The sequence below is a fragment of the Grammomys surdaster genome, unplaced genomic scaffold (genome assembly GCF_004785775.1).
Source record: "Grammomys surdaster isolate TR1022 unplaced genomic scaffold, NIH_TR_1.0 125925, whole genome shotgun sequence".
Classification (NCBI taxonomy): domain Eukaryota; kingdom Metazoa; phylum Chordata; class Mammalia; order Rodentia; family Muridae; genus Grammomys; species Grammomys surdaster.
Window position 1 is genome coordinate 4,207,673 of NW_021620749.1, and position 21,140 is coordinate 4,228,812.

The 21,140-nt window shown below is 47.7% G+C and overlaps 1 protein-coding gene across 3 annotated transcripts in view; it reads right to left on the reverse strand.

Annotated features, from left to right (window-relative positions):
- Nucleotides 1-21,140, reverse strand: part of Dop1b (DOP1 leucine zipper like protein B) — a 100,447-nt gene that overhangs the window by 58,304 nt on the left and 21,003 nt on the right. For all 3 annotated transcript variants that reach the window (XR_003709384.1, XM_028752509.1, XM_028752510.1), the window contains exons 3-10: nucleotides 17,251-17,432; nucleotides 16,447-16,617; nucleotides 9,765-9,954; nucleotides 8,134-8,232; nucleotides 7,347-7,470; nucleotides 4,802-4,911; nucleotides 4,185-4,299; nucleotides 1,169-1,289 (exon numbers count right to left, since the gene is read on the reverse strand). Coding sequence is in view for 2 of the 3 variants with exons in the window: in XM_028752509.1 (XP_028608342.1) it covers nucleotides 1,169-1,289; nucleotides 4,185-4,299; nucleotides 4,802-4,911; nucleotides 7,347-7,470; nucleotides 8,134-8,232; nucleotides 9,765-9,954; nucleotides 16,447-16,617; nucleotides 17,251-17,432 (1,112 nt within the window). In the remaining variant the exon portion in view is untranslated. The remainder of the gene's footprint in view (nucleotides 1-1,168; nucleotides 1,290-4,184; nucleotides 4,300-4,801; nucleotides 4,912-7,346; nucleotides 7,471-8,133; nucleotides 8,233-9,764; nucleotides 9,955-16,446; nucleotides 16,618-17,250; nucleotides 17,433-21,140) is intronic.

Sequence of the window (21,140 nt, forward strand, 5' to 3'; positions counted from 1 at the left end):
TACTGTGATGCTGGACGGCACTCAGGGCCTGGGACATACTAGTCAAGTGCTTCACCACTAAGCTACATCCAGCACATTGCTGAAGTTTTAAATGTGTTTCTGCAGCTCAGTAAAGCACACTAGAGAATGCTACAGAAATCCTCACATGGATACACAGATACACGACTATTTACAATCAGGAAAAGGTGGAAACCATGTGAAAGGTGATGTCAATCAGTAAAAGACTGTTTGCTCTCTTGGGAGTTATTTAATGACAGGTCCCTGAGGAGGGCGCTCTGGTCAGCACATTCCACAGCAAACAGTGGAGAGCTAGTCACGGCTGTACTTAAAGATACCATGCAACCCTGTCTTTGGGCTGGAAGGTGGGGTTGACGTGTTTAAACTTGTAGGAGGGGTCTAGAAAGAAGTGAGAACCTTTTATTTTTCCGTGAAGGATTATGGAAGACAATGTCTTTGTTGTTTTTTGATAGCTTCAAATATCAGGCTATTCTACATAAACATCTATTGCTTTTATGTTTAAAAAAAGAAAGAAAAGAAAATCCTCTTTTTTTTCAGAGTGGAGAAAAGCAGCATAACACACTACTTGGGACATTTACCATGAATAAACAAGAAAACAGGAGAATTAAATTTTTGTACATATATTACTAATCCAGGCAGAAAGCAAGTTTAACAGTGAAGTGTAAGAGGTAGCTTGCTCTGACTGTCTGTCTGTCTATCTATCTATCTATCTATCTATCTATCGACAAGGTCTCAAGGTCCCAGGCTGGCTTCAAACTTACTATGTAGCTAAGGATGACCTTGAGCTAATGGTTCAATCTGCCTAACGGATCTCAAAGAGACCTCTTCTAGCATCTTACCATCCTTCAGTGTCTTGTCTTGGTCTCTTCTCCCTCATTTCTGAACTCCCTCCCTCCCATCTTCCAGTTTCCCTTCTCCCTGGGCCTCATCACTTGTGTATAATAGATCAAGTGGCCTTTGCTGGATGACATTCACTGTCGTAGCCGAGGGAGGGGCCAGGCTAAGCTCTCCTCACAATTAGAAGGAAGGAGCAGCCATGGATGCTCTGACCACCCTCTCAACACTACATGACTCATACTGAAGAGCAGAGGAGAAGGACCATGGGAAGGGGAGGAGAGGGTGGCTGAGGATGCGGAAGCTGAGCTCATACCTTACTAGTGGATTTCCACTCTGAGTGTAGCTGAGCTTCAGGTCAGAGCCGAGGACATCGTGGCAGTAAGAATAAAAGGCCCTGATGACTTCCAGAAACAAATTCTCAACCACTTGAGGTCCTGAAATCAACAGAAACAGTTAGAGAAGGATAACAACACACTGAAATGTTGTTTGTTTTGAGATGTGGTCTGTAGTCCAGGCTGGCCTCAAACTCCCTACATAGTCAAGGATTACTGTGAACTTCTGATCTTCCTGTCTCTACCTCCTGAGTGCTGCAAAAAGCAGGCTTTTGCCATCACGCCCAATTTGTGCAGTAAGAGGCTGGGTGGAACGAACATTTCCTGCATGCTAGGTAGGCACTCTTCCAAATAAGCTAGGTCCCCAACCCTTAACCAGCAAATGTTAAACCAAGTAAGACACACAAAGCACACGGAGCACCTCCATCCACACAGGCTTCTAACGCACAGGTGTAACCCAGAGCAATGGCAAGAGCAGCAGAACAACGCTTAGGCAAACAGCCAGCGCCATTGTGTGTGAGACACTGTCACATCTGGGCATACTGAGCTGTGCCGCTCTCCTGACTACACAAGGTGACAGGTCACAGCGGGGTGAGTGAGTGGCTTAAGCTAACTTCCACTGGGTGAAGGCCACTGAAGGTGACATGTTCCAAACCTGTGAGCTGCTTGGCCAACACCACCAGGGAGAGACATCCACAGAAAAGGAGCCACTGCCCTGCTCTCAGCTCTTTCCACCCAGAGCAAGAACACAAAGCAACATTAACACTGGAACTCCCACAAGGAGCCACGTAACTGCACCAGCTGCGAGTCAGAGCAGCGTCCTGGCCTACTGAGCAGAGCGCAGGGCGGGAGTTTTCAAAGCTCACTTCTCATGAGCATACCCAGATGGATGAGAGCCTGTCCACTCTCAGCAAAGAAAAACTCTGCCTTTTAGCTGTGCAAATGGCAACAGCACATCCATCTTTCGTGAGTTTGTTTTTCCATGTTGTGACCAAACCTGTGGACTCACGGAGCAACTGCTCTACCACTGGCCTGCCCCACATCAACTTAATCTTTGATGCTTTTCACAGACTCCCAGTGTGCCTCTGAGAGAGAACTGTTTTTCACAAGCTTGGTGTGTTTTCCTGAGGGGCCAAGTGCTTCCTACTACAGGCAGCTCTGCAGCCCTCCTCCTTGGAGGAGACAAGACAGGTTAAAGCCTGCCTGCTTAAAGAGTGGACAGGACCCAGGACAGAGGACTACCTCGGGCTCCTGTTTCTGTATAATCTCCTTGTCTAAGCTATGGATACATCCCTTGGACAACCAAGCTGGCCAGAAGAGCAGACTTAACAACCTTTTGAGATGACGTTAACCACTTTCCCTTGTCTAGAAAGCATGACCTGGAGCCCAGCTAAAGGCATGGCTGCTTGGCTCTCCACAGTTCAGCTCTGGCACGAAACATACATCCCCTAACATTAAGCCCTATATCTTCTTTGAATACCTCCCCAAACCATATGGCAAGCTCCTGACATGCTACAATGCAACTTTAAAGAGCCGGAGTTACTTCCAGGTATAGAGAAATCTATCCTGAGCCATTGTCAGACAATGGGGGTGGCAGGAGAGGAAAAGAGAATCTGAGCCCAGACACTTCTAGGAAGAAAGGCTCCCACTGTGGGTTGGTTAAGCCACAGGGGCTCATGGCTCAGTAAAGATCGTATTTGTCACATGATCAGCACCTCAGGGCATCTGTGTTCAACACTTCCAAGCCAGCAGTACTTCCTGAAAGGAAGGCTTGGGCATTGGGTGACCTGGGGCAAATTACTCTCCCTCTGTAAAATGGGTATCACAAGAGGTCCCACTTCCATGTTGGAGGTGCAGAGACACGTGACACATGCAAGTCACCCAGAACAAAATTACTGCTGGAAAAAAAGGCACGCAGGGCCTGTCTAAATGTCTCAGTGGCTGAAGACAACCTTCCACCAAGACTAACAACTTGAGTGACTCCAAGGACCTACATGGTAGAGAGCCAATCTTGAAAGCTGCCCTCTTACCTCAACATGTACACCAAGGTGTGCATTAGCACATAGGAGAGTGCACACATATGCACAGTATGTAATACATGCAACGAGTTTTAGGAAACTAGACTGAATGTAGTACTATGTCTATAATCCTAAGAATTTGAAGGCAGAGGCAAGAGATGATGGACTCAAGGCCATCTAGCTACATATCAAGTTCCAGGCTAGCCTGAAGGGTACAGACTGTCTCAAAAAACCCAAAGCACAAATGCACAGATATCTCAGCACCTGGGGTGCCCCTTCCACCTTCACAAGGAATCACTGTCCTCTCTCAATGCCCTAGAGCCCATGCCATACAAAAGACGTTCAGTGCTGCACTCTGGTTAACAACCAAAGAGCTTCAGAGCCTAAGAATGCTCTTGGCTCTTTGTTCTGGCCAAGAGCATTCTTAGGCCCTGAAGGTACACATACCCTGGTCTTTTAGACAATACCCTTGAGCTTGCGATGGAGTAGACGGATGGGGGTGTATGGGGGTCTCTGTCCTGTTATGGGGCTCTGATGACTGCACATCAGATCTGATAGTGAAGAGCAACAGAGGGAGGGGACACTTCCCTCAACAGCTTCTTGGGGTCAGGGGTCACAGTATGTGTAAGAAGGGTCCTATAAGAAGTAGAGTATAACACCTTTTCCATTTTGTGGTAAAATGTTCTCATTTTTACAGAGGAACAGCTTGCTCATAGTCACAAATCAAAACTACAGGAGTATGGGGCCCCTCACCAGTTATAAACCAAGGCTCATCAGCAGTCCTGACACTGGGAAGAAACAGTCTCACAGTGCAAAGCATGGATGCTCTGTAGGCACACACCCCAAAGCAGGAACCTGAAAGAACTCGGAAACTGAAACATATACTTTAAGACTCTAATGCGCTGACTGCATCTGTGCTTAAACCCTCAGAAAACAGTGATCCAGATCTGTCCCGAGGCAGTGGCTTTTTCCATGTTACCTATTTCCGGCTTGTCCAGCAGACTGACAAGGATTCGGAAAGGCTTCAGATATGCATGGTGGCGCTCCTCTAAGTCGGTGTCTAAGAACTTCTGGTGCAATATCTCGGCCAGAGCCTGTGTGTTTGTTCACAAAGCACACATTAGGGTACTGTATATAGCAGAGACAGAATTATTAGTTAAACACTCTGGGAGAAAATGAAGACCAGTCCCAGCCTATAACATATACATGTTGGTCCTCCAGTGTCTGCTTTGAGAACTCACAAAGAAATGCACTGAAGACGTGGGGCTCAGTGGACAGAGTGCCTGCCCTGCGAGTATGAAGTCTTGGGTTCAGTGCCCTCCACGGGATAAACCAGACACAATGGCACACACCAGCACTTCAGAGGGAGGCTGAAGGACTGGAAGTTCACAGCCATCCTAGGCTATGTAGTGAGTTTGAGGCCAATGTGGGAAACGTGACACTTTGGTTTAAAGAAATAACACCACTACCACCACCACCACCAGCAGCAGCAATAATGAAAAACCAAACCTAACCCAACCCAAAAAACCGAAAGGAAGAAAAAAGGCTGGATATGCCCTAATATGGTCAAATTTCCATTTTTTAAAATGTTTTTACCTCAACTAAAAGATCCTTGGAGTATTTATCAAAAAAGTATGAGCATTGGTCTTCGTAAGAATTTGAAATTTCAGATTTTGGCACAATGGTATTTCCTTTAATGTCTGAACCTATAAAAGAATAAACACCACAGGCTATAAAAAGATATTGGCAAAATCTGTATTGGGCAAAATCTTCCTGCTGTGGAATTTTAATAAGTACAATTCCTTCAACAGACAACCAAAGTCAGATCCAGTCATGTCTCCCTTCCCAGGGAGGTACCTGTACTAGGATGTGCCCTCCACGAGCCCACATCTGACAGGGATGTCCTGGCTAAGGAGCAGGCAGGGAGAACCCACCCCTGGGGCATGGGTCTAGTTTGCCAAACCACTCAATACCCTTCTGCAGCATGTTTATAAGGACTGGAACAAAGGTCATCTTTACATGGTGATTTACTTCTCCAGCACTAACTGAAATCAAGGCAGACTGCCTGCCTGCCTGCCTGTCTGCATCCCCTCATTTTGGGCTCTGGATCAGTTAGTTCCTTCCTCAGGGTAAGGAAGACCATCCTTGGGAAACAAGCAGAAACGTGAGGTTCCTAGTCACAGATAAGCAAGGCTCAGCACTTTCTCTATAAACAGAATGCCACCTTCTTCCTCTTTCTCCTTTTCTTCCCCTTCCTCCTCTCCCTCTTCTTCCTCCTCCTCCTTTTTTTTTTTCTCCTAGACAGGGCTTCTTTGTGTGGTGCTGGCTGTCCTTGAACTTGCCCTATAGACCAAGCTGGCCTCAGTGGAGAACTACCTGCCTCTGCCTCCTGAGTGGGGGAGATTAAAAGCATGTAATACCACCCAGCTAGAATCCCATGTTCTAACCGATGAGTGCTCACAAACTCATCCTTTTTTTAAAAAAAAAAAAATCCTTAAAAGGGGCCTGGAGACATGCCCCAATGGTTAAGAGCACATACTGTTTTTGCAGAGACCTGAGATCAGCTCCCAGCACCCAAGGTAAGAAAGAGGCTAACAACAGCCTGTAACTCCAGCTCCAGGGGATCTGGCAACTTCTTCTGGTCTCTGCAGGCACTGTATTTACACAAATACAATCAGCACTAGCGTGTACACACACACACATACACACACACACACACACACACACACACACACACAATTTTTAAAAAGTCTAAGATTTCCAAAGAGACCTGGGGGTGTATGAAGCGCTGCATTCCCCTCCCCCCATGCTGTATTCAATGTCTTGATGCTTGTAATCACAGCACTCCGGTGGTGGAGGCTGGAGGATATGAAGGAAAAGGTCTAAGGCGATACTGTAAATTCAAGGCCAGCCTGAGATACAAGAAATCCTGTCTCCAAACAAAGAAAGAAGCCATCATGAGTCATCGTAGAGGCTTCCTTCAGTGACTCTGCACATCTCACAACTAGGGAGGCGGATCCTGAGATCTGTGTGGAAAGGCCCACATCCTGGAGATTAAGGGAAGCTGTGGAGGGCTGGGGTGGGTGAGACTCAGCTGCAAACCTGCCTAGCATGCTTGAGGCCTCATGTTCTGTCCACACTGCTCTCTTTTGAACATACATAAATATGGGAACTTGTACATGAAAATGCTTTCCTTCAGCCTCTACTTCCCTGAGCTCTGTTCCTGGGAGTGTTTCAAGCAACAGCCAAGGGCTTGCTGCCTACAAGTTTGCAAGCTGTCCACATAAACACTATGCAGAGATGCAGACCAGGGATTCTCTTCATCTGTTATGCAAATCACTCCCTGTGTCCCCCTCCCCAACCCTCACACGGATCTCACAATGTTCTGGGGCTTCCTCCGAATGAACCGCAGCCCATGAAACTTCCCCATGGAGCACACAGCACAGGCTTCTGCCTTGGCCATCTTCCTCTTTTCTTTGTACTGAGGATCAGACCCAGGCTTTGAACATGCCAAGGAAGGCCCTACTGCTCGGCTACAGCCCTGTTTTTTAATTTGATTTTGAGATAGGGTCTTACTATGCAGCTTGGCTTAGCCCCAAACTTGTAACCCTCCTGCCTCAGCCTCCCCCTTGCCCTTTGGTAAATACAAATGTTCCATCACACCTGGCTTCTCATTAAATATAATTCAGCTAGAGATTTCTGGCACTTCCGCCTGGCTCTTGAAACAAAACTCATCTGGAATTTTAAAACCTCACTTTTTTTTTTGTTTGTTTTTTTGTTTTTTTTCGAGACAGGGTTTCTCTGTGTAGCCCTGGCTGTCCTGGAACTCACTCTGTACACCAGTGTACAGCAGGCCGGCCTTCAACTCAGAAATCCACCTGTCTCTGCCTCCCAAGTACAAACCTCACTTTTCTTCAAAACAAAACAAAACAAAACAAAACAAAACAAAACAAAACAAAACAAAACAAAACAAAAGCAAAGCTGCAGATAATCACAGCTCCTGCAGGAATCCAACCTCAATGGACCAGGGCTGTGTTAGGCATTGCTGCCTTTGCGAGTCATGATTCAGAGACACCATGAAGGGCATCATTTAGCCCACAAAGCAGCACTGAGGCACACACTCACACACACTGCTCAGTACCTAGTAACCAGGCGTAGAGTCTTCTATTGAGAGACATGTCCCTTCTCAGCAGTGTCTGGGTGGCAGCCGAGAGAATGTGTACAACGTCCTGTCTGAGCAGAGGGATGGCTCTCTCATCAGGGTCCTAGCAGAAAGATGGAGAAAGCATTACCTCAAGGGAATGCTAAGTAGGCTCCTGACTTTTTGACATATGGCTTTACTTAATCATCAATCCCCAAAAAGTTAGCTGTCCCCACACAGCCCACAAAAGGAGTCAGTCAACGCCTGCCTGCTGGCATTCATTCCATCTGGAGGGATAGACTAAGGTGCAGCAAGCTCAGGAGACTTTAAGGGAGTTATCAGATTCACAAGGTCCCTTCCTAGTGCTATATAAGAAGTGTAGCTACCGGGGAGGAGATTCTTCCATGAAGGTTGTTGAGTCTCACAGGAGTATCCAGGGGGCCTCTGTGTCTCTGCAATGCCAGGGTAGACCCTTCCCTCTGAGTCACCCACATTCCTGTTAGTGACCCTAACAAAACCATCGACTCATCAGCCCCACCAAGCTGGGTCTAGGTGACATCATCCTCTAGTTGTCTGTTGCTACTCTATCTGGCATAAAGAGACATCTGTTCACCTCTTCCCAGGAGATGTCACACAATGCCCACAGAATGAGAAAAGGTCGATGGGCTGAGGTGAGCAGAGACTGCCAAGCGGCTGAGTAGTCTCTGTGACTAAACTGTTACGACACCAGCACCTGCCTTTGCCTTTGAAGTGACAGGGAAGTGTTCAGAAGGCAAATACAACTCACCAGACAGGTATAAAATGGGAAGAAAAACAGAATGATTTCCAGATTATTTCTCTGTACAAGAACATTGGCGTCTAGTAGTGAAGCACACAGGGATCTCACCTGAAACGACAAATCACAGTGCTTGTTCCAAAGACACCTGATACTCTCTGCATCAATGCTATGTAGCCATAAAAACCAAGTAACTTAGGCTGGGAGTCTTGACATGGCATTAGGCCACACAGGAGATGATAACAGGGCTTTGAGCTCGAGGGACTACAGGGCTATGTGACAACAGGAACCTCATGTAAATCCAAAGGAAGACACATGGTCCAGGTGATCCCAAGTCAAGGCAGTACACACCAAGTGTCCTCTCTAATAAAGGCATCTCTCAGTGCCTCAGGAGGTGACGGGTGCACTGAAGCTGAAAACCACAAAGGCTTGTGGGACGTTGTAGGGTTAAGAGCAGTCTTAGGAGAGAACAGGTGAGTGATCAGCTGGGAGCTGACAACTAGAAAGTCCTGAACTGGGACTGTGTGAGCCACAGAGCATACAAGCACAAGATAGGTGGTTTTCTTTACAAAAAGCATCTCTTAGCAACTGATAAAGAGCGGGTGAGAGTGGGGTGGATGTAGCCAGTGGGAAGACTGCTGGCCCAAGAGAGACTTAGGCAGGTCAAATAAGCCAGATTCAGGGCAGAAAAGAAGGGGACACACGCACACAGGGATCTCTGATATCCAATCACAATCCAATGGGCTCTTCAATTCTATCAGGTGGTCCTGAGAAAGACCCTGTGGGAAAGTTCTACCAGCCCTCTGCAGACAGCAATGCCTGTTAGCTCCAGACTTTGTAACCCATTGGTTTAATCTGGAAACATTGTTTAAAGTGTGGGTCCACTACCAGGTGGTGATAGGCTGCATGTTGTCAAGCACAGGATCCTTTATGTTGGGAAACATAAAGGTCTGGGAGGCTCACACTACAAAAATTCATGAGAAGGTTTGTGGCTGCCAGGGAAGGCAGATTACCTTCAAGGGCCTGGAAATGGAGGCTGGGGAACCCTGACCTTTAGGTATGAGGGCAGCCAAAGACGACTGACCAGGGCGGAAAACAGAGCCAGGAGTCATCAGGACACTGGAGCAGGGGAGGAGGCAGTTTCAAGATGAATAAAGAGGGAGGGACGCAGGGCATGGGAGGAAACAAGGCTAGAGCAGAGCAGGGACCCCAGCAGAGGCTTATGAGTACCTATGCATGCAGCCATTGGCCGCTGAAGAGCCATGCCACCAGGGCGGGAGAGTTGGCTCAGTGGGCAGAGTCTGTGCTGCTCTTTCACAGGACAGGACCTGAGTTTAGTTCCCAGTACCCATGTCAGCAATCAGGGTGGCAATATTTTCTTCTGGATTCTTTGGTACACATTCATTCTCAATATCTCTTTCTCTGTCTGTCAGTGTGTCCATCTCTCTTTTTCATTCTCTTACACATACACAAATAAGGATAACATATTAAAGGGAAAGCAAACCATCCCTGGGTTTGGCCGCTGCCCCTCACCCTGCTTGGCAGCTCACCATTACACACACTCAGTCCTGCAATGTCTCCACTGCCCCCTTCTCCCTGATGGAGAAGCCACATCCATCTCTCTCGGGGAGCAAGGCACCTACCGTGAGCTGGTAATCAGTACCCAGCATGTACTTCTGCTCCTTGCCTGGTGAGTCCCTGCTGATGTGGTTCACCACAAACAAGGAGGCAGGGAGGCGGATGGAAGGGCTTGTCAGAACACTCCCCCACAGGGCAGCATAGAACACCTCTCGGCCCACAACCACAGACAGTTTCAGGAGCAGGATGTCTGTTCTGTTGGTGAAAGATGACGAGATTTAAGGGTTCCTCCCATCTTCTGCACTGTGTGAGCACCACCCATGAGGTCCTGTCCTGAGGAAGAGCACCCTGGCCAGGAAACCCCATCTTCCTGTCACTCCAGATGGCTGTTATCTCTACATTGCTGTAATTCCCATCCATCAGCTGTCATAATGGATCCAAATTTGCTAACACAAACATGTCAATGTCACCCAGAGGTACAGCTTCCTACCCAACACGCAATATGTGATCAGTCACAAGTGTGGCATGCAGACCATCTCCGAGGCTCTAGAATGGAAGCTCGGAGGTTGCTGAACCTGATAGCAAGTGCCTTTACCCAGTGAGCCATTGTTCCCTTTATTACATTATAAGTAGATTTATTTTTAATTATGTCTATACACGTCTGTGTGTATGTATGTGCATGTGTTTGCAGAGGCCTGTGCAGGCCAGAAGAAGGCACTGGATACCCTAAAGGCAGAGTTACAGAACCAAACTCTGGGTCTCTTAAACCAGTAAGTGCTCTTAACTGCTGAGCCATCCCTCCAGCCCCAATATTTAACTAGTGCATTTGTGTGCATGTGTGTATGTGTGTGTAGTGTGTGTGGCAGTATATATATATGTGCACTCACGCACAACAGGTATGGTTAAGTCAGAGGACAATCTGAAAGAGCTGGCTCTCTCCTTTGGAGAAGTTGTTTCTCTTCTTCCACTGTGTGGGCCTCGGTATTAGACTCGGGACACCAGGCTTGGTAGCAGCCACCCTAACTGCTGGGCCACTTGCCAACCCCCTTTAGTTTTGGACCTGCCCCAGCCACCTGAGCGCTGGGGTCACAGGTGATGGTCATCCGGTTTGGCACACCTCTTATCTTCACTCAATCCTCCCGTGACGTGACACAGTCAGCAGCTCTTGACGAGTCTCTGGCAGTGAATGAGGCCTGTTTTTCCATTGACACTGAAGTTGTGTGTGTGTGTGGGGGGGGGGGGGAGGGCCCTGCTCTGCAGTGCCCATACTGAAAACTACATGTGGGCTGGTGAGAGGTCACCTCATGCAGAGCTGGCTCATCACTTAGCATTTCTCATATGTTTCCTACCTGTAAAGGAGTAGGGGGAAAGAAGACCAGGGCCAGCAAAGTGTGAAGAACAGCTCACTGGCTTCTCAGCTCAGCCCTTCTGTGTTCAAATCCTAGCTATGGGACCTGGGACAGGCTTGGCCATGAGATGGGGCCAAGAGTCTCTGCCCCATGGAGAGGTGGAATTTGAGTGCCTATGTAAAAACTCAGCACAGGGCAGCAGAGTGCCACACAGGCTGCAGTGCTGGATCCCCAAGACCATTCCTAAGTTGCCTGTGCTCCAGCAAATAACCATGTGCCTATGCTCTTCAGGAAGCCCAGTTCAAACTGCATGAATGTAGGAGGGGGTCTTACTGGGAATGGGGACTGATAGGGTCAGAGGGCATGAGAAGGATTAAAATTCATTCTATATATATGAAACTGCCGAAGAACGAAAAGTTAATACAAGTTTTAAATGAGCCTAAACCTTATTGTCTCATAAACTATTTGTAGGGACTGATAACTGGATCTTAGAAAAACAAGCATGCGGAGGTGTAAGTCAAGCCAAGGGCTCAGGGCAAATACGCAGAATGGCTTTGTGGCTGAAGTTATTGATTGGTCGTCTATTAAAAGCTGACCAAACAAACAGAGCTTGGCTTTGCTCAGCTCTGAAAAAACATAGCAAGAGCCATAGTATCTCTTGGGCAGAAGCAGCGCTCAGCAGCTACATTATATGATTAACTGGTCAGAGGAGTGGTTGTGTGCCCAGGACACGGACCTGTTGGGTAGCCTCTGCACTGGGAGCTGAGGCTCCACTGAACCCGAGAACACACACACACACACACACACACACACACACACACACACACACACACGCGCATACTCTCTCGCTCCTTACTGCCACCATGCTCTTTGATTTGCAACAGACCACCCCCAAAGTACAAACTACGGATGCTGCTCACTGAACAGCTTCCACCCAGGGCAGGGTCCACCATCAAACCCCAAGGACAGTAGGTGGACAGAAGCCACAGGTGGGGCTGGAGTTCCTGGGCTTGGGGGTCTGAGATGGAGCACAAGGAGGGGAGGAAGGCGGAGAGAGGAGGAAGTTGCCATACGGTAGGTGAGTCATGAAAACACGGCCATGAGAGCTAGCCCACTGGAGTTAAGAACTGCCCAGATGGACCATGGGAAATGATAACTTGGAGTTATTGATGGGGAAATAGATTCTAATAGAGAGTAGATATCTGCCCAGCTCTCATTCGGATTAAGGCTTATTATAATAATAAAAGTAGTGTAAGAGTAACTGTTTTCTCCAACAGTGCAGCAGGAGTTACTGCCATCAGCTCATCCACAGAACAGTGAGAGAGACTTAATAACCAGAGGTCAGCAGCCCATCTATGTCCTACCTCAGTACCTGACTGTCTAGGCTGCAATCAGGTATTCAAATGAGCCTTTCTGACTAAGTGCAGGAGCAACCCTGCACTCGCAGCTACTGGTTCATGGCCAGAGGACCACAGGGTCCCAGGGACTGAAGACCAGTGGGAAACATAGCAAACAGTTTCAAAAACAGATGAGTCAGGGTTTCTCAACCTAACACTGCTGACTCGGGGCTGGCTTTGTCCCAGGAGCAGATAATGAAGGTAGACGTCTGTAGCACTGTAGGCCCCTGCCCACTATGCAGCAGTAGCTAGCCCTTTCTACCCTCCCTAAGACACAGTCCCAGGGGCTGCTGAGCTTTCCCTCCTGGGAAAGAGCCATTGATTGTGTCATTCCTGTTGATGGAACAGGGTCTCACTATGTAGTTGGGGCTATTTTCAAACTCAGGGTGATTCTCCTGCCTCTACCTCCTTGATATTGGGATTACCTGTGTATACTCAAGAGCACTGGTGTAAACGGTTGTTCCTAGTAACTCATGTGTCCTTCCTTTTCCTTTTTCCCCACTCCCTGTGGATTTCTGAGGAAGGATTCACTGTGTACAGACAAAGTTGGCCTAGACTTGCTATGTAATCCTGGCTGGTTCTGCCTCAGCCCAGCTAGTGTTAGGATCGTATGAGTGTGTCACCACACCTGGCCTCAAGTTCTGCTTTCTTATGGCCACCAAGGCACTCACCTCCCTCTGCTCCAAGAAAGGAGTATTTTCTTCTTCTAATCTTGATTTCTTAGCACAGTGAAGTAGAGACAGCCAGGATGATGACACCGTCCTATACTGGCCGAGAGGCCTGTTTGTTTGCATTTACTGAGATGCACAGACAGAATAGTCCCCACTACATGAAAGCAGTGGTTACCTCACCTGGCAGCTGGGCCTAGCCCAGCCCTTGGCAACGTCTCCCAGCATGGATGCTGTGGCCCTGGCATCCTCCTCTTCCCATCTGTGTGTTATCTGAGAGTTACTGGAAGGGGTGTGCTGCTTTAATCCTAGGACTCAGGGGTATGGTTCTCAAGACCTTCTCAGACTACAACAGAAACAGTACAAAACCATCTTGTATGGCCAGCTCACTCACGGTGCCTGTAACACACACTCAGGGCTTACAAGGTCCTTGGCCAGCATCTACCTTGGGAAGCTGATCACCACTTCCCGGTGTGGCGGGACACTAGCTTGGCTTCCAGTGGCAGCTAAATCTATTCAGCGATTCATGTAACTACCCAGCTCTTGGTTCAATGTCAAAAAATCATAATGTTAGAGGAAAAAAAATTAATATTAAACAATATTAACAACTGTTCAAACAAACTCTCACTTATCAACCCAAAGAGCAAACAAGAACACTCCAACTTTTACCATGTTTCTAGTGTGAGTAACGGAGATTTACAGGACGGCAAGAGAACCTTGGGGAACTAAACAACGTGTTAATTTGTCAGAGAATGTACTCACACATATAGACACACACACGCACAAGTACACACTCCACCTGTTATCAGAACTTGCAGGAAGTCAGGTAATGGCCTCACTGCTACCTCCTGTGTCACCATGACTACTAAGTACACATAGCCAAAGCCTCAACACAGGCTAGCCACCACATGTGGCAGCATCAGATTCTTCCTCACAGATGTGACTATAATGTGGGAAATTGAGGACTAAGCTAGGTGAACCCTGAGCGTACCATATGCAAACATCTGGCATAGTTTGTCCAATCCCAGTACAGATGCAAATGCAGCCTAGGTCACTCTCAGTGGACACAACACTCCATGCCACTGGGATTTCCCAGTTCTCTAGAGCTTGGGGGACAGTCCGAGTACAGTTGGGATTGACGGCTTGATCCCACATGGGGCCCAGGAACTGCCCAAATGCATGTGAGGGTGATGTGGCCAAGGCCTGAGAAGAGGAGAGGCAGGAAGAGCTGGTGCCAGCACATGGTGTATGTATATGCACAGTGAACAGTCACCACAGATGGGTGTCACACGGGCCCAGTCACCAGTGGCTAATCATAGCAGCATCGCTCAGAACAGTCAGTATGGACAGAGATTCTTTATAATTCCCCCAAAATAAAAATAAATAAATAAGAAAGAAATGTAAAAGGGCTTTCTTTATGCATATGCATGGTTTATATGGCCGTACAGCTTCTTCAACTTCTGAGTTGTCACCAGACCCAGTGAAAAACTTCAGAGCTTTAAGCACATGTTCAGGTTCTGCCAAAGCTGTGCTGAGGTCCTGCTCTGGTCACATGGTGGCACACACCTGTGATCCTAGCACTTAGCAGGCAGAGGTTGAGGCAGTAGTTTGATACCAGTTTGGCTACATAATGTAATAAGACCCCTGTGTCAAAAAGATGTAGTACACACCTTTGATCCCAGCACTCTGGAGGCAGAGGCAGATGGATCTCTGAGTTTAAGGCCAGCCTGGTCTTTAGAGCAAGTTTCAGGAAAGCCAGGAATACACAGAGAGAATCTTGCCTCAAAACCCCAAAACAAACAAAAAGCAAATAATAAATAAATGTGGGACCCTGCTTTGTACCCTATTGATTCGTCCCTCCAAGTCCTGTCTACTGAAGTACCTGGCTTTGCCTTATTCAGAACAGAAAACCCTTCCCACATTTCCTCCCTCCCTGTGAATGGATGCACTCATTAGGAGATGCTTCATCCACCAGAGGAGGTGTGGATGTTCACCTGTGTGTGTCCACACACTATGACCTAATAGGGCAGGGGATAATGGGGTGCCCTGTACAACAGCCTCATTTCTATATACGATTCTTCTCAAGGTCAGGGTCTGTGAGGATTTGTATATGCTTGGCCCAGGGAGTAGCACTATTAGAAGGTGTGGCCTTGTTAGAGGAAGTGTGTCACTGTGGAGGTGGGCGCTGAGACCCTCCCCCTAGTCACTCAGGAGCCAGTCTTCTCCTGTTTGCCTTTGGAACAAGATGTAGAACTCTCAGCTCCTGCCTGGATGCTGCCATGCTCCCACCATGATGACAATGGACTGAACCTCAGAACCTGTGAGCCAGCCTGTCCTTTATAAGAGTTCCCTTGGTCATGGTGTCTGTTCACAGCAATGGAAACCCTAACTAAGACAGAAGTTGGTACCAAGAGTGGAATATCGCTGTGATAGGCCTGACCATGCTTTTGTTTGGAGGAATGTGGATGTTGGGGACTTTGGAAAGCAGTGGAATGGTTTAAGTGGAGCTTAATGGGCCATCCTAGTAGGAATATGGAAGACTTTGTTGCTGAAGGTGATTTGAACTGTGCAGACCTGGCTCAAGAGGTTTCAGAGAAGAAGAATTTCAGTATTTGGTCTCCCAACTGTTCTTGTGATATTTTGGTGAAAAATGTGGCTGCTTTTTGCCCTTGTCTGACAAGTTTACTTGAGGCTAAGGTAAAGAAATTTCTATTAGTTTCATTGACAAAAGTTAAGTCTCAAAAAAGGCAAGCACAGACTTGGTTCTCTGGTTTGTCTCATGAAGAGCATTGTGATTTCGTGTATGGCTCACAGAATAAAGGGGCACCAGGAAGTAGAATGGAGCTGTAGCCTACATTCAAGGAGATGAGCAGATTAAGGGAGTAGTGACCTCAGGGCAACATCTCACCCAGCTAAGCTTACTCTTTGGGTTTGCTGTTGATCAAGGAACAGTTATATCTAGGCATCAATTATTATCTGGTTATTTCTTTCATTTGGACTTTTAATCTGAAATGAACTATAATCCAGAAATGGAGGATATAGGTTTTTAATCTGGATCTTGAAGAGCAGTGGCCATGAAAAGCTTAGGCCCAAGCATGGTGGCTCATGCCTTTAATCCCAGGAGACAGAGACAATCAGATCTCTGAGTTCAAGGCCAGCCTGGTACAGAGCAAGTTCCAGGTAAAGGAAAGTTTAAGTCTAAGAGTGGCAGTATAGGCCTTTAATCCCAGTATTCAGGAGACAGAGCCACACAGATCTCTGAGTTCAAGGTCAATCTACAGAGCAAGTTCCCAGACAGATAGAGACTGCACACGAGACATGACATCCACCAACCTTTCATAGATTTCAGAGCCTTCTTCCAGGCCCGGCAGCAGGCCCACAAGAAAGGCCTGAAGACTGGGCAGGAGCAGCTTCTGCAGCGGAAGGAAGTACTTCTCATACAGGCCAAGCAGCACGGGCCGGACCGACATGGCAGCATAGGCCAGGAGGGGAAACAAGCCACAGCTTTGAGAAAGACAAGAAGGGCAGGTAAGAGCAGTCAGGAACCTTGTCACAGGCTCCACAGGAACAGCTGGCAGAGGGGAGGTTTGGGGTTTGGCTTGGTTTGCATTCACTTGCTGGAGATGAATCCCAGGGCCTTGCATAGGCAAAGGCCAAGCTCTACCCTCGCCCCACATGGAGTTTAAAGAACAATCAGAACCATTAACTGGTGACAGACAGATGTGCATCTGAGATGAGATGGTCACATTAAGTAAAAAGCAGGCAACATCTGGGTTCTCGTTATATATAGTACACAGAGCATGGGGGCAGGTGTTTCTGAAGGTGGCCATCTCCTGGTGACGGCTTGATGACTAATTGCTTGCTGTGTGGTTTTTTCCCCCATGCATATTTTGCTTGCCATTTTCCTTTAAACATTTTTTGAGAATTCCATGTAGCTAAGTGACCTTGAGCTTCTGCTCTTCCTGCCAGAAATACAAGCATGCACCACTGCACCAGACTTCTCAGTGCTGGGATTGATCCCAGGCAAGCACTTTGCCAACTGAGTGACAACCTTGGCCCCTTGCCTATCATTTTCCAACTGAACTGAAACATGGCTTGCCCCATTGATGAGGGTACTAGAGCAGGAAGCAGCTGTACCTGTACAAGAACAAGTCCTTGGCCAGCCATTTGGTTCCCACAATCTTAAAGATGATCTCGTAGGTTTCTAGGGCTTTTAGGTGAACACCACTGGGCAGGGCAGGATGCAAGCACTGAGCTAGCCTCTTGCTGATGATGAGCCGCCGTGGTAGCAGGGAATACTTCAGGTTGCTCTGGAGAGCCTGTGACACAAGAGAACCAAGTGAGAGGGCAGTTATGCTGCTTACAGACAAAAGCAAATCTGTGGAGGTCAGAACACATCGTGGGGCAGTAAGACAGATAGACAGAGAGGGGTCACATGGACAAACGTGTGAAGGCTCCAGAGACTCAAAAGCTAGGTTCTCTGGGACCTTGAATGTCTGGAAAAGCCCTGCCCATGCTGGAAAGGAGGCAGACAGCTTCTTGGTGATACCATGGCATCCCAGACAAACAAGGGCTGTGTGCACCTCTATCCCAGGAGACCAGCAGTCCCATAGAGATTGAAGGGACACTCACTGGCAGGAACCAGCACAGACAACATCCCTTCCCTACGAGGAGCCTACTGTGTGCACGAAAGCTCTGGATGTTGATTCAGAAAAAAAGGAGGGTTTCATTCATCCCATGTTCTTCAGCTCAGCTACCCAGTCATGCAGTTTTGTGTGGGGCTTATATATGGGGGTGGGGGACAGCAGTTTCCGGCATCTCTACCAACTAGGAATTGTGTTATAAAGAGGAAAAATACACCACAACCCCACTGAGGTATGGAACAATAGTATCCCCAAGCATGCAGGACACAGAACCTTCTTTATACCATAGTTTTTCAAGCTGGGAAAATAGTTCAGTGCTAGAGTATTTGCTTAGTGTGTGCATGGCCCTGGTCACTGAAAACAAACAAGAAAACAAGGTTCCCGGAGACTCTGTCTTATAATACCATCTGACATGGTAATGTGGCAATCCACAACCCCAGGTTATCTGCACACACGTATCTGTACTGAGAGCATGCAGGTAAACTCCAGGTTTTCTGAGAGACACTCAAAGGACCCCTGAGCATGGCTGTAGTCTGCTTCACCTATCCCATTTCCACTTTCTTTTTCTTTTTTTGGGTGTGTGTATTTGCACAACCATGTATATATTTGCATAACTGTGTATTGGCACAAGTGTGAGGAGGCCGAAGGTCAACATTGGGCATTTTCCTCAATCATTCTCTACCTTTTTCAAAACAAACAGAAACTTCCATTTACTCAGTGTGTATGTGCACACTCTGTAATTAGTGTGTAGGAGTCACAAGACAACTTGAAGAGTTAGCTCTCTCCTTCCACAGGTGGGTTCCAGGGTCAAACTCAGGTTGTGAGGCGTGTGTTACACGTACCTTTATCCTCTAAGCCCTCTCACCAGCCCTCCATCTTATGCCCTGAGGCAGGAGGATCTCTTACTAACCTGGAGTGTGCTAATTCACTTGGCTAGCTGGCCAGCAAGCTCCTGCAACTGTCTGTGATCACCTCACTGACACAGGGATTACATGGGTGCTTTGTTGTACCCTGCTTTTTCACATGGGTTCTAGGGTCTCCCAGGCCCACAGGCTGGCACTTTACCAATGGAGCCATCTCCTTGGCCTGCCATCCCTTCCTTTTTCTTTTGGTTTTTGAGACAGGGTTTCTCTGTGTAGCCCTGGCTGTCCTGGAACTCACTCTGTAGACCAGGCTGGCCTCGAACTCAGAAATCCACCTGTCTCCCAAGTGCTGGGATTAGAGGCGTGCGCCACCACCGCCCAGGCTCTGCCATTCCTTCTTAACACAAAACTATCACAGCACAGCAGTCTTTGTTTTCTGTCTATACTTTGCAGCACTCCCTCACCAGAGCACTCCTGTGCACACCTGTGACTCAGCTCAGTCCCCTCCCAGGGAGGCAGCAGGGTCCCCACACAGGTCCCCACTTCCTGCCACCAGCTCTGGGGCGAAGACCATCCCATCCATCTCTGCAGACTTCAGCATTCCAGACAGCAGAGCTTGACCAGATGAAACCAAGCAGCCTGGAACCCTTGCTGTACCAGGTATGTTCCAGCCCCAGGTCAGGATGGCTGGCCCTGGGCCATGTGCCCTTGGGGTCATGACAGGTTTCTGCTTATAAACAAAGATATTGCTTCCACTTCTAAAATGAACTCAGATTAGGTGAGAGGTAAAGGATAAACTAGGGATTATCAAGAAGTATAGAAGTATCTTTTCCTTGGCAGGGGGCTGTCAAAATAGGGTTTCACTGTGCAGCTCTGGCTGTCCTGGAACTCGCTCTGGAGACCATCAAGTATCTTAAAAGGCTAGGGCTGTAGTTCAGCTGCTTGGGTGCAAACGCCTAGTATGCATGAGGCCCTGGGTTCAGTCCCTGAAATCGATACAACAGGCATGGTGACAAATGCCTGTGATCCCAAGAGGATCAAAAGGTCAAGATAATCCTAGACTACAGAGAGAGTTCCAGACCAGTTTAAGGCCAGCTGAGGATATGCGATCCTATCTCAAGGGGAATAAAAGTATCTACACATATTGTTTAGGAAGAGTCAAATAGTCTAAAATTAAGAGAAGTCTAGCAAAATAAATCATGTTTATTTAAAAACAAAACTAATTGCAGTAGCCACTTAAGTCACAAGCTGTGACGAGAGGACAGGAACACCAACAGATAAAGCAGATAGGAAACACATGTGGGCAGTGAACAGGAAATAGCGCACTTTATGCAGGTCATTTTCAAACACACAGAACAGGCAGAAGACCAGGTGGCCACCACCCTGCTTAGCAGAGCAACTGAGGTCCAGTCCTAAAGACACAGTACTTAGATGTTCTCGGAGACCAGCGCCTGACTGAGAACCACAATGAGCTCGCTCCTCCATGTATCACGTCCACACCAAGTCTTGTGTATGTTCAGTGTGTCCTAAGGACTCCTGCTGTTGTGGTTTCACTAAAAGTGCTACACAACAACACAGGCAACTAGGACTCATCAGCATGGGTACAGAACAGGCCTTGTGATATACTCAAGCCAAGACAGCCTGTGGAATTGAGTCTTCTGGAATAGGCTTCAAAGGCCAACTTGAAGATCTTCAGTCACTTACTCCTGCTTTTAGGGACATAATCCATGGCTGGGAGGAAGGCCCTCCCAGCCCAGGCCCCTGAAAAGCACCAGCTGACAGAGAAACAAACCACACTGAGGAGCCACTGGGATCTGGGGGCCTAACTGTTGCCAACCTTCCCTATCTTGACTGACAAACATCTTCTCATAGGTGCCCCTTATCTCCAAGGATCTAAGATCGCTATGGATGCCTGAAATAGTAGTACCAAGTTCTGGGTATTCCATGGCATATGTATTCCACATAAACCCAGATAACACCCACCTTGCGAATTAGGCTCTGTAAAAAGCTGACAACAAAGCCAGGCAGTGCTGACCCATAGCTTCAGTCCCAGGCTGTGAGAGGCAGAGGCAGGGAGAGCTCTGTGAGATCAAGCCTAGCCTGGTCTACAGAGTGAGTTCTAGGACAGCCAGGGCTACACACACATAGAAACCTTGTCTTGAGAAAACCAACCAACCAAAGCTGACAACACTGTAAGAGGACAACTGTAATAGCACTCTATAAAAAAAAAACGACAGTGTCTTATGGTGCTCACACTTTTTTGTGACACTTGGGTGGTAAAGAAGTAAAGGACATGCACAGGCATGGTGAGGCAGTGAGAAGGTCACCCCAACATGGAAGTGTGAGGGTCACCCCAACATGGCAATGTGACAACACCACAGCCAACATGCTGGTCAAAGGTCAGTTTACATCCTGAATATACTTAACATCACCGAACTATATACCCAAAAATGGTGAGGTTGGACTCAGGCTGTGCATGTCTCATAGTGAGGGTAGACTCAGGCTGCACATGTCTCATAGT